We start from the raw sequence: 12,243 nt of genomic DNA on the forward strand, positions 1-12,243 counted from the left end.
AAATAGCTTGACTCACATGTTTTTCCATTCTCAGACATGCGCTTGCCCTCCCCAGCTGCGTATACCGGCACCACCGTTACTCTGTATTCAGTGTCCGACTGCAGGTTCTTCAGAACTGTACTGGTGCTCAATCCAGGAACCTGAACCTGAGAGAACAACAAAGAATATACAGTATTATATTCTCAAAGAATGTGTGAAAAATTTGCCACGTTGGTAACCAAACAACACTTCCATTGTATGGACACAAAACCAATGAGACATTTCTCAAAATATCCTCTTTTGTGTTCTACACAAGAGTCATAAACAGGTATTGAAAAAACATGCTAAATGCAACTAATAACATGCAACTAACCATTTATCAATGCAAACAGGCTGATTGGTAATGCTTTTAAAAAAGCACAAACCCTCGTTCCATATGCAAGCATGGGCATGTTGCGTGACATGTCGTCAAATAAATCATTGTTAGGATGTTTAACAGGATTACGTACCATGTCCTCGGCGCCTCCTCTGACAGGCTGGTAGTAAATCCTGTACTGCTTCACGCTACCCTCGGCCGGCTCCCAGCGTACATTCAAGGTGCTGACAGTGGGGTCTGTGACCCGGAGGTTTCTCACGCCTCCCAGCGGTACTGTGGAAACGCACATCGACACTCTATTCAACAGCCTAATTTATGGAGTGCATTGACATTAAAGAACCACTTACATGTCTTTCCTTGACCGGAAATGTCTTTGGCCTCTCCGTTCGCATAGACTGCAGCTACAGTGATGGTATAGGGTGTATCAGGGGTCAGTTTCTGCAGGACGAGTGTGTTTTTCTTCCCTCCAACATGTGTCTGTATGGAGGGAAACATTTGCTGTTAAACACGCTCAAAGCATCAATCCCCACAGGATTTTGCAGAGATTTTTTGTGATTTCTGCGGCCAAAAATGCTTAATTTTGCAGCGGCTTTATTCAAATTTTGCGATAAAAATTGCGGGGGGGGGGCAGTTTACAGAAAAGGTTAAAAATACTACTTAAATTGGAAAATAGGGTTCTTCTTTAAATTGACCACCTGTGAAAACATTATATATGCATTTATGCAAGTTTAAGGACCGTCCCAAGAGGCCATATTGACTGACAGGTCAAGCAACCAATCACGTTTCATTTCATGCCGTTTCATGTTTATGGTTATGGAAATGTCTCTGCGATAACGTTTAAGAGATTATGCCACGAACCTCGCATACTTTTAAGAAATCAGCGTTTAGTTGATTGTGATGAATGTTCATTGACACCGAAATAAACATGACAGCTTTCTTCATAGATCAGGTGGCTTTATGTTGTTTCCAGGTGTGTTGTTTAAGAACGTGACACACACATCGGTGAGGCTGACTTGACTCAAAGCCACTAGCATGCAACCTTTAGCCAAAAAAAGCATAAAGGCTAATGCTAACGCCTTCAGCGGAACGAAGGAAAGGAGACCAGAGGCTAGTTTTTTTAAAACAGATGGCAATGGATGTTGTTAGCAAATTGTAAGTGTTACAGACCCTTCTATAGTATCTCTGCTTGACTTCTGGAGCAGGTTTTGGCGGAATGCGCGATTTGATGACGTCACATGGCGCGTCTTTGGCCAAATTATGCGGAAAATACAATCCCTAAATTTTGCAAGTTGCCGCAAATTTTGCAGAGTTTGTTTGATATGCGTTAAATTCTGCGATCGCAAAATCCTGCAGGAACTGAAGGATCCAGTCTTAGAGACATAAATCCAAGACAAAAAATGCAATACAAGTTAACCTTTTCACGGTAAGTGCTGGAGACTGTCATAACCAACTATAATAATAATGTCGAGCTGTCAGGTTGGATTCCATGGGAAATGTCAGTTTGACGCCATTTGACTTCAACACGCGTAAAGAAAGTGCATAAAGTAACCTGCAATTTTATGTTTCAAACAGAGATGGCGATAGAGAGTCAAAAGTTACGGATTGTTACGGATCAATAAACTTGAGCAATCTTCAGCTCAGGTAACTGGGCAGCGATTGAAAACGACATCAATGTCTGTAGCATCCAGTTGAATATGATATAAGATACGACTGCGTTTCTGTGAACCGTCACACTGTGCACATTTGTGCTCTGTTATTCCTGTGACTGTAGCCAGAGTAAATATCCCTGCGTGATGAACTAAACAGAGATTTGAAAGTAACTGCAACGACTTTAGTATAGAAAAACATCACCTCTACACCCACTCAGAGATCATGAAAACATGAAAAATGGCATAAAGATGATTGGACGAGAGAAGTCGTGGAAATCTGGTAGCGATTTCAAATGGGGTCATTGAAAAAACATTACAGCAACAGGCCTGCAGATGGTAGGGAATCTCCGATCATATATACAGTAAACGGTCCTGTCTGAACTTTTTAGCATAGCTAATGTAGCAATTCATTTCAACTGCGATAATTTACAATAATTTGTTTTCACTGAACACATTCCCGTGCTATACACAGACAGGACGACATTCATCTAGAGAACTAATGCAAATTTGACCATGCATGCAGTTCCTGAGAGCTCAAATACATCTCTAACTATACCGACTCCATTAACATTTCAACAATTTAGAAAAAAAAAACTTTTTAATGAAGAACATGCTATGCAAACAACCAATAGGTTCAGTCTGTGTAAAGGCATCAGTGAGACATAGAAACGTGTTTGGATGATCCTTACCAACTGCGGTCTGCCTCCGGCGACCGGCACATAGGTGATCCTGTAGTTCTGGACTCGTCCAGGCGCGTGTTCCCATTGGGCGGTGAGGGACGTGGTGGTCTCGTTAAATACCTGAAGGTTTTGAGGGGGTCCACTGGGAGCTTACAAGAAAGAAAAACATGTCAATCTTGCATCTAATTCCTATTCCTATGGAATCTACGTACATGTCGTCATATATCTTTAAAATAACAGACTCACCAGGTGTAATTATCTTGGACACTGATGTCAGGAGGGTACCGAGAAACAGAGCGAGAGTTTGTCAATCTGACGTTTCAACACAATCTCATGACAATTCGTAACTAATTTACGAGGTGAGAAATGTGTACGATCTTATTCGTACGTTTTAGTACAATCTGGGCTAGAGGTGGAGCTTCATTATTGATTTTTTCGAATAATCGTTTTTGTACGATTCACATTGCACAATTTCATTATCTCGTAAAATAGTTACGTTTTATTCAAGTGTCAAATGTGGATTTTGGGGTTGCTTACTAGTGCGCTGGCTGCCCATAAGATCTTCACTCTCAGACTCATCTGGATAAATGGCAGTGATAGATACATCATACAGGGTGTCTGGTTCGAGGTCCTCCAGGAGGCTGGTGGTGTCCTCGCTGCTCAAGATTTCCTGAGAAAGATAGCGAATGTGTACTGAACTGTATAATTTTTTATGTGAAGTTGGGTCGAGGTGAGTCAAGAAAATTTTAATAATCACTATCTCATAACCACAGTGATTAAAGTTACCAAAACGTGCCCAAGCATGCATACTCCCACAGTCTTATTAAGAAAAACTGACATGGTTATGTTAAACTACCACTTAATATTTTAACTAGCTTTTTAATTGCAAGCTTACAACATTAGCAGCAATTTTCATTCATTGACATTGACTTTATGCAATAGTTTGTTGATTTTTCCTCATTTTGTGTTGTTGTATTGAGCAGAAAGAAAAGCTTGCTTAAATCGCAGCCTTAAATAAAAATTAGCTCTAATTCTAGTATTTGCCTCAAGTCCTCAAAATCATGACACGGGTCTGATTTGATTACTGAGTATCTGGCGTCTTACATATCGGAAGTTGTTCTCTCCACTCTTAGTCCATCCTATACGGTACAGGGAAACATCGGGAGCGCCATGCTCCCAGTGAACCCTGAAACTAGTTTGAGTCACTTGAGAGAACCTCAGGTTCTTTGGAGCTGGAACAACATCTAGAACCAATAGAAGAAGACACTAAGTGTTGGCTAATAATGCAGTTTAAAACTTTGAGTTTGATATATTACTATCAATAATATGAAATATTTAAAGTGCAAGTGTTATGCCAGAAAGGAAGTGATCATAGATGATGGAAACTTAATTTCCATTACCGGTAATGGCTTGGTTAAGCATTGGGTTCCCGGTTCCAGAGTCGTACACCGGAGTTACGGCTACATCATATTCCGTTTGGGAAATGAGATCATCCAGACCTCTTGTTGTCACATCGCCGTCAACTTCAAGCTAAAGAGAAACATGAGATGTGCAGTTAAGGGTCTTTTGGATGGCTGGTCAAATACATTAGAATTTGCTTTTTGTGCACAATCCACAAAAAAAAATTGCCAGTGCATTCATGTTGGTTAATGGTCACTGTGATTAGTTTGTGAGGGTTTGACAGTCTGTGGGTTTTGGGACAGAGGTGTCGTGAGTAGGGATGGGTATCGTTAAGATTTTATCGATACCGATACCGATATCGATACTGCTTATCGATACCAGTACTTATCAATACTGTTATCGATACTACGCTCTATAATTTGATGCAAAAACACATGATGTGACAAGATGTTAAACATTTTAAGTTTCTTTATTACAGCTGAACTTTAGAACAGCAGTTTACAAATACTTCTGAGCAAACAGAAAATGCCACATAACAAAACGTTAGTGTGTTCCTTAGCATACCACTTACGGCACTTAGCATGTGCATAGGAGCACATCGTAATGTAATTCAACATATTTACTTTACATCACTATGGTTATTTGGCTGGTAGACTGTATTTCTTTTTTCCTTTCTGGTTTTAGGTCTACATAAATTTAAGCACTATTAGTATAATAAAGTAATATTTTTTTAATTATATGTACTATTTTTATAATTTTACTAGCACATTTACTTCAATTTACTAAAGTAAGTAAATATACTCCGTGGCCGAATTATTAAAAACAATGTTATAACTTGATCTCAAATAAATGACTTTTATTTTGACGGATTTCCTCAAAGGGGTGTTTGACGGAAGCTTCCTCGTTGTGAAACGCGGACGCTGAAATCTCCACAAGCGCAACCATGCCACTCTTTCACTCATAAACACGCCAAACAAGCAGATTACAAATACACCGCGGAAATCATATGACCCTAGATATCACACATACTGTACGTCGAGAAAACTTCAGCCATTCGGACATCATTCAGGGATGGAAAATGACAGGCATCAGCCTCTAATTCACCATTTAACACACGAATATACAGAGATAAAACAACGCAAGTAACGATAACAGTATCGTTTGTCATGAAGCTTATCGATACTCTGGTATCGACCCAATTATGTACCGGTCCAAAAAAGTACTGGTTCTCGGTACCCATCCCTAGTCGTGAGACGTGGAGGTGAGTAAACCCAACAACGGAGCCTCAATGGATGCAAAAGCAATTGACGTGTCTGCAGAATTAGAGCCGAGCCCGTGATCCAACAGTGCATCATCATCTGTCAGGTAACAGGAGCTGCCACCATCTGGGCTTCCTCTGAAGGTTTCTCAAGACTCAATCCACCTGGGCCTCCGTTTGCATGTGTGTTTTTTTCATCTTTGCTACCCAGAAGGTAGAGTTATGAGCGACATCGAGTCAAGATTAATGCCGCAGGATGTGGTGTACATCTGAAGCCAAAACTGCCACGGCCAGTTTAGAGAACCCATAGGAAGCCCTCCATCTTTTTTCGGTGTGCGTCTGCTTTTGCAATCTTCTAACGGTAGACGATTGGCCTTCCCAAAGTTCAGGAGAGCAGCTGCGTTATCCCGACAGCTGCAGTCTCCGCTGACTTGCGTAACGTAATTGCTGTGGCGATGCGTTAACAGGTCCCTAATCCGTGTATTGTGTAAACCGACAGGAATCTTTCCACAGATTTGCAGATGCGGCCTAGTGTCGACAGTTACCCAGGAATAATTGTGCACAACCAAACATGTTGGTCACTCTTCGTACTGTCGACTCTTTGTAGTCGACAAGTTGAACATAAAATAGTAACCATTTCAGGTTGCCTAACCTTAACAAGAACTTAATACACCGAATGGCATTTTTGATGGTTATGGCCTTACCTCTTTGGACTCCCCATCCGATGGCTTATAAGTGATGATGTATTTACGAACAGCGCCAGGCGCAGCATCCCAGTCTAGCATCATAGTGCTGTGGGTAACATCGGTGATTCTCAACTCCCCGGATGGAGGAATATTTACTATGAAGAGTAAAGAAACAAACGAAACAAAAAACAGACAAGCAAACAATGAGAATCTGAAGCACGTGCTACACGTCCCTGCTGAGGGGAAGAAAGCCCTAGCGCCACCTACGGGTCACCCCCTGATCAGTCAGAGGGTCACTGGCGGTTTTGCCATGGAGGGCGACGACGGAGACGGTGTAGGCCGTGTTGGGACGAAGTTTCTTCAGCTGCACCTCAGTGACCTTTCCTTTCACACGCATCTGTGAAGGTTAACCACATCACAAATGAAAGGGATGGTGGAATCGTTCGAGGGGACCATGATGGAAAAATTAAGTTTCCTGCTGAAAAGACCAACATGAGTTTCTAGGTTTGTTTATTCTGGTTATAACTAGCGGTTTGTTAGCAAAGCCCGTCGTAGGAGGATATCTTGCTGGTTAAGTTAACATGAAATAGCATTTACGATTTGTTTGACTTACACGATTCTTTCAATTGTAATAAGCCTGACTTGAATATTTTTTCATCAGGATGTGGAGGCTAAAGGTAAAAATCTAGAGCATCTTCCCATCGTAACTTTTTAAAATTTGTCATTATTTGCTATTATTTTCATTGGAAATATATTAATATAATTATTTATGATAGTATTAATAAATATATATATTATATTTAAACAGCATTACATTGCCAAGATTTTTAAAATGCTGCATCACCACATTACATTACACCGTGTCTACACCGGAAGCAGCGCGACGCGACAAGAGACAATAGAACGCATTAGAACCCATTATAATTTTAAATTTGATCCATGCGGCGCGTCCGCCAACAAGGTGTTACAGTCTCCTAAAACAATGAGACTGAAAAGCTATACCATCAAAACAGCGATATGTTAGATCATTCAGCATTTACTAATAGCCAGTGTCGGCTACATAATATTGGTAAATTTGGATTTTATGATCATTTTAAAGCTGCAATCTTTACTTTATGTATACTTTATCTTTACGTATGTTGACATTTACTGTACATAAAACCGTACCGACATTTCAATTTATAAATCTTTATTATACAACGTTGTGACTCACGTAAGGTAGGAAGATGGTTTTGAAGACTGATCTTCTATGTACATGCGCAATAAATGATGTTTGTTCATTTTTCAAAAGAACAGATTAAAGTTAAGAAGCTTGGACACGGCAGGCCAGCATCCAAAACGCAAGACATGCTGGTCTTCTCAGCAGGGAAGTTCTATTATAGTTTTATAAATGTTTTATAAAAGACGAGACTCAGATTTCGCTTCTGACTTAGAGATGATGATGTATAATGTCTGAACTAGCACCACAACAACATATCGTTTCTGTCTAATGAAGAAATGGAAGAGTAGAAACATCTGCTCTCTCTGTCTTCAGTCAACATTTGACTTAAGCCCTGTGGAAATCAGATTCTAGCCAGAAGTGACGTTGAGACCGCTGGATCTTCTCGCTATAAGAAACTGTGCTAACTGGCCCCAATGAGCTAATGAGTCACTATTTTCCAAAAGCTGTGATATAAAGAATGTTTTTCAGCCTATTATATGCAGGTGTTATTTACAACATCTCTAAAAATGCTTTACATTTGCCCTTTCTACTATGTCATAGCCGTTGACAGTCTTGAGCCGCGTAACACCCTAATATTTCCATTCATGCTAATTAAAGCCAAAATTACTTTTTCTGATTTTTAACTATTCAGCTGTATGTAGGAAAGATGGAGGTCCATAAAGCTTTCTGCATGATATGATGAGATCAGGGGTGGGTTGCTAAAATGTTCAGTGTGGCATCATGATACCTCCTTATCCACAGAGGGTTGAGTGGAGTTCAAGGCTCTGTAGAGAATCTTGTAGCCGGTGGCGCCCTCGGCCTCATCCCATCTCACATTCATAGTGGTGGAGCGCACTCTGAAGATGTTCATGTTCCTCGCACCACTGAGAGGCACTATAGAGGGGAACATAGCTTTTCTCTAGGTCTCTATGTCATTTTCTCTCCCTCACTATCCATGTCAGCCAATTGAAGCTTAAATGGGAAGCATTCCGGGGTGGAACAACAAAAGCATGACAGGGTGGAATGGGATGTCATGAAGGACAATGGTTGGATGAAGATGGTCATGAGATACTCACTTGATGTGAATGACGGACGGACCGCCACAAGGACAAACAGATAGGCCAACATCATGACATTGCACATAAAGACAATGATGACTGTGAGGATGACAGCGATGTTCATAACATAATACAAAGACACTTTGCAATGCACAGCAGCAGCAACATGCCGTATGTGATATGAGCGTAACCTTCACAGCTCTGTAGAAGGAATGTCAAACGTGGCAAACACAAATCAAATATGGCAAACACAGCAATATATGCACATACACATTCCCTGCAGCTTTATTTGCATCTTGCTAAATGTTTACGTCAAGGTAGGTGCACACTGTGCGATTTTAATGGTTCTTTTTTGATGGTTAATCGTCAGTTTGTAAACATGTCAGACGAAAAAATCTCAGGGGGTAAAATTGTGATAAAATCGTACAGTGTGCAGCTAACGTTTGTCATTTTTAAACAGTATAGACAAAATACTTCAATTTAAAGTGTGGATGAATCTCACAAAACCTGTCAAGAACATGTCTGGGAATTGGAAGCATGCGTGCATAATTTTCTTGAGAATAACGCAAAAAAGAATTACTGACATTTCTTCTCTTGGTTTTGAATTGAGATGTGACTTGGAGATGTTTTTGTGAGATTCACCCGAAGCTGAATGGATCGGTAAATGTACACTTACGAGTGGTCTCTGTGCCCTTGAGAGGGTCACTGCTGTCTTCTCCCACAACCGAGTAAACCTTGACTATGTACTCTGTCAGAGGAGCGAGGCTCTCCAGGACCACAGTCGTCACCGTCCCGTCAACAAACAACTGTAACAGAGGAGGAGATTAAAGACGAATGCTTACCAAAACTGCATCCCAAGATAAAATCCAGATTAACAGTGCTGTAATATTCAGATGTTTTCAAAGTAACAAATCACGTCGAGGTCAAATCCAGGTTCATCTATCAATGATGGGTTTGTTTTCATTAGAAGAAAATATGGCAAACGTTACAAAGTGGTTTGTAAAAAATAGAAACATAATTAAAGACTCAAATTTAAAGAATAAGTATGTAGTCTTGTTCCAATGTCAAATTCATCACGGCCCTTAAGCCCTTATTTGACTTCACTCCAAATATACTAAAACCAGTAATATCACAAATTTAGGTAAGAGATACTAAATATAGAACAACTATATATTTATTAAAGGAGGTTTCCATACAAAATTCACTGCCACAGTGCTAGGCAGTTGTGGGTGGTTGCTAGGGGTGTTGCCATACTGTTGTTGGTGTGTTTACTAGGGTGTTGCTAGATGGTCATTTATTGAAGTTTAACAGCCGTTCATACCTGCTGTGGCTGTCCTCCTGCCGTGCTCACATACTCGATTCTGTACTTTTCTACAGGACCGTCAGGGCCGACCCAGGTGGCACGGAAAGAGTAATGGGTCACATCTGAGGTCCTAAGATCAGTGGGTGGCTCTGGCCCTCCTCCTGAGAGAGTTATGATGGTAATTAGGCTTTAACCTTTGACCCCTTTACTTCAACAACAAATTTGACTTTGTTATTTAAAAACTAGATGGCTTCTCCAACTGAAAGATTTTTTTAGTGTAGCAGAATAAAATATGAGACATTAGATAAGAGTTTGGATAGTTTTGTTCTTCATAATTTCACAAGGCAGTACATGTAGGATTATTTTACTTTATTAAAGTTGCCTGTCTTTAGACTTTAACGTCAGTATTACCTGGACCTTTGACGCTGTTACACAAGTTGTTTGTCAGGTCGTCCACGATGTCTAACAGGAAGGAGAAATCGGCCACGTTGTACATGTGGATATCATCAGGGTCCGAAGCAATGGTCCTCAGCTCGCCTTCATCTGCATTCTTCACACCTGATGATCGCAGAACCCCAAACAACACATTGAACTTTGTAAAACGGTAAACTTCAATGCGATTTCTACTCAGATCCGAAGCTCGTACCGATGGCATACAGCTCAATACCCTGGCCCCGCAGGTTTTCAGAGTTTAATGAGATGTCGTCCTGCGACTTGCCGTCAGTGACGAGGACACCGATCTTCCGGGAGTTTGGACGCATACCGACGTTAGCTTTGAAGTTGCTCTGAAGGATGTAGTTCAACGCAAGGCCTGAGGAATATTGGAATACGGCAACATTAGTCAGCCTATAATTGAGAGTACCTGTTAGAACAAGTTTAGTAAAAAGTATAACATGGGGTCTGAAAGTCAGAGAGCACTGGAGAAAATGCACAGAACACAGTGTGAGATACCAGTCATAGTGTTTCCTCCTTTGTAGGGCAGATTGGCCACAGCATCCAGCAGTTCTGCTCGGGTTCTGTGAGTGTTTAGATGCCACTCTGTCTTTGGATCTCCGCTGTACTGCACCAGACCTGTGAACCAGAGACAAATACAGTGAGTATGTTTATGTCCAGAGTACAATAACATCAGACTTTAGGCAAATACAAGAACAGTATGAAATATTGTTGAGATCTCATGTGAAACCTTAAAGGTGAAGAACTGAAAAGATCTGACTAAAATTCTCTCACCGATCTGGACGCGATCAGGGCCGATGTCGAAAACACCCACCATGCGGGCGATGAAAGCCCTTATGGTCTTGAAGTTTAGACGGCCGATACTCCAAGATCCATCCACAAGCAGGATGATATCAGCCTGAGCTTTCACTTTGCATGTTACATCTATATAGCCAGAAAACACTAGTCAGGACACGAGTTAGCGTAAAAATCATCTAAAATAAAAGATCTTGAGAGTGTGATTTGTGATGAAGGACACAGATTTGGACCACATGAATCAGTCACACAGTCACACAAAGCACAACTGTTTATTTGGCAGTTTGGGCACATTTGAAAATTCTTTACAAATCGGACTAAAAGACATCTTTTAAAACTAAGATCTTCTTTACTGGTGAAGACACATTCTTTTAAGAGATTTCTTGGTTTGCGTTCCGTCTTGTTGCCTCTCCAGACACCTGAATGTGGGGAAAAGAGGGAAAAGTGCCGCCCATCTGGCCCTGCTCAAAGAGAACAGGTTGCATAATTGTCTGATTTATAGAACATTCCCTCAAGCAAAAAGAAAATGAAGAAAACAAAACCAGAGCCAATGGATATCACAGATAAAATATTTGTAAAAACTTCCAATTATTGCTTTTACGAAATGTGCTCTCTTGACAAACCTGCATGGGAGTTCCTTAGAGGCAATAAATCCCATGAAATCAAATTGAGTGGATTTTGGTCAATTAGCTTCCAAGATAACATCTATTGGTTAGTGTACTATTGACAGAATTATTTTTTGAAGCCGATAAACACGTTTAACAGTACAGTCTTCCACCAAAATGGATCTAAAACGTTCATAACTCATCCTGTTCGCACAAATTGTCCAGTAAAACAAACAGGTACTCTCAATATATATATATTTATATATATAAAACACTCTACAAGGTGAATGTGCCTCATTCTATTGTGTTCTGCCGAAAAAGTCATAGAAGTTTGGAATGACATGATGATGAGTAAATGAGATTTATTTAATAAAGGAGTGGTTGAACACTGTTTCATGCATTCTGACTTCTTTCCCATGTTAAATGTGCTGGCTTCTCATGCTTGACATGGTCAACTTGTCAAAAAACGAGTTGGACGTATAATGTAGTATTTCTGTGCTCGATACACTCCCCAGCGTTCGTATGGTTTTCTGGAAGGTTTTTTTGAACATGAAATTTCGTTACGTAACAACTTTCCTTAGTCCCTTATTGGACAGTTCTCCCGGAAAAGCATGCCCACACATCAACCAGCGAGAGCGAGAGAAAGAAGTTAAGCTGTGCTTGTTTGTTCACTACATTTGGGTGGTGATGGATGTTATATAAACGGTGGATATAACGCTGGATTTGCAGATGGTTTGAAACTGATAGATGGAACGGCCCCAGCGCTAAAAGATGCCAGTCACGAACCGCACGCAGTAAG

General features: G+C 40.6%; 1 protein-coding gene across 5 annotated transcripts in view; it reads right to left on the reverse strand.

Moving 5' to 3' along the window:
- Positions 1-12,243, reverse strand: part of col12a1a (collagen, type XII, alpha 1a) — a 57,556-nt gene that overhangs the window by 23,272 nt on the left and 22,041 nt on the right. For 4 of the 5 annotated variants that reach the window (XM_057343197.1, XM_057343200.1, XM_057343196.1 and 1 more), the window contains 17 exons: positions 10,819-10,968; positions 10,543-10,662; positions 10,238-10,402; positions 10,003-10,149; positions 9,610-9,752; positions 8,965-9,094; positions 7,979-8,124; positions 6,297-6,426; positions 6,048-6,184; positions 4,085-4,214; positions 3,789-3,928; positions 3,222-3,354; positions 2,931-2,951; positions 2,694-2,833; positions 703-832; positions 489-628; positions 17-146 (listed from right to left, as the gene is read on the reverse strand). In XM_057343197.1, the coding sequence (XP_057199180.1) occupies positions 17-146; positions 489-628; positions 703-832; positions 2,694-2,833; positions 2,931-2,951; positions 3,222-3,354; positions 3,789-3,928; positions 4,085-4,214; positions 6,048-6,184; positions 6,297-6,426; positions 7,979-8,124; positions 8,965-9,094; positions 9,610-9,752; positions 10,003-10,149; positions 10,238-10,402; positions 10,543-10,662; positions 10,819-10,968 (2,232 nt within the window). The remainder of the gene's footprint in view (positions 1-16; positions 147-488; positions 629-702; positions 833-2,693; positions 2,834-2,930; positions 2,952-3,221; positions 3,355-3,788; positions 3,929-4,084; positions 4,215-6,047; positions 6,185-6,296; positions 6,427-7,978; positions 8,125-8,964; positions 9,095-9,609; positions 9,753-10,002; positions 10,150-10,237; positions 10,403-10,542; positions 10,663-10,818; positions 10,969-12,243) is intronic. The other variant, XM_057343201.1, reaches the window with a different exon arrangement.

The sequence above is a fragment of the Triplophysa rosa genome, linkage group LG10 (genome assembly GCF_024868665.1).
Source record: "Triplophysa rosa linkage group LG10, Trosa_1v2, whole genome shotgun sequence".
Classification (NCBI taxonomy): domain Eukaryota; kingdom Metazoa; phylum Chordata; class Actinopteri; order Cypriniformes; family Nemacheilidae; genus Triplophysa; species Triplophysa rosa.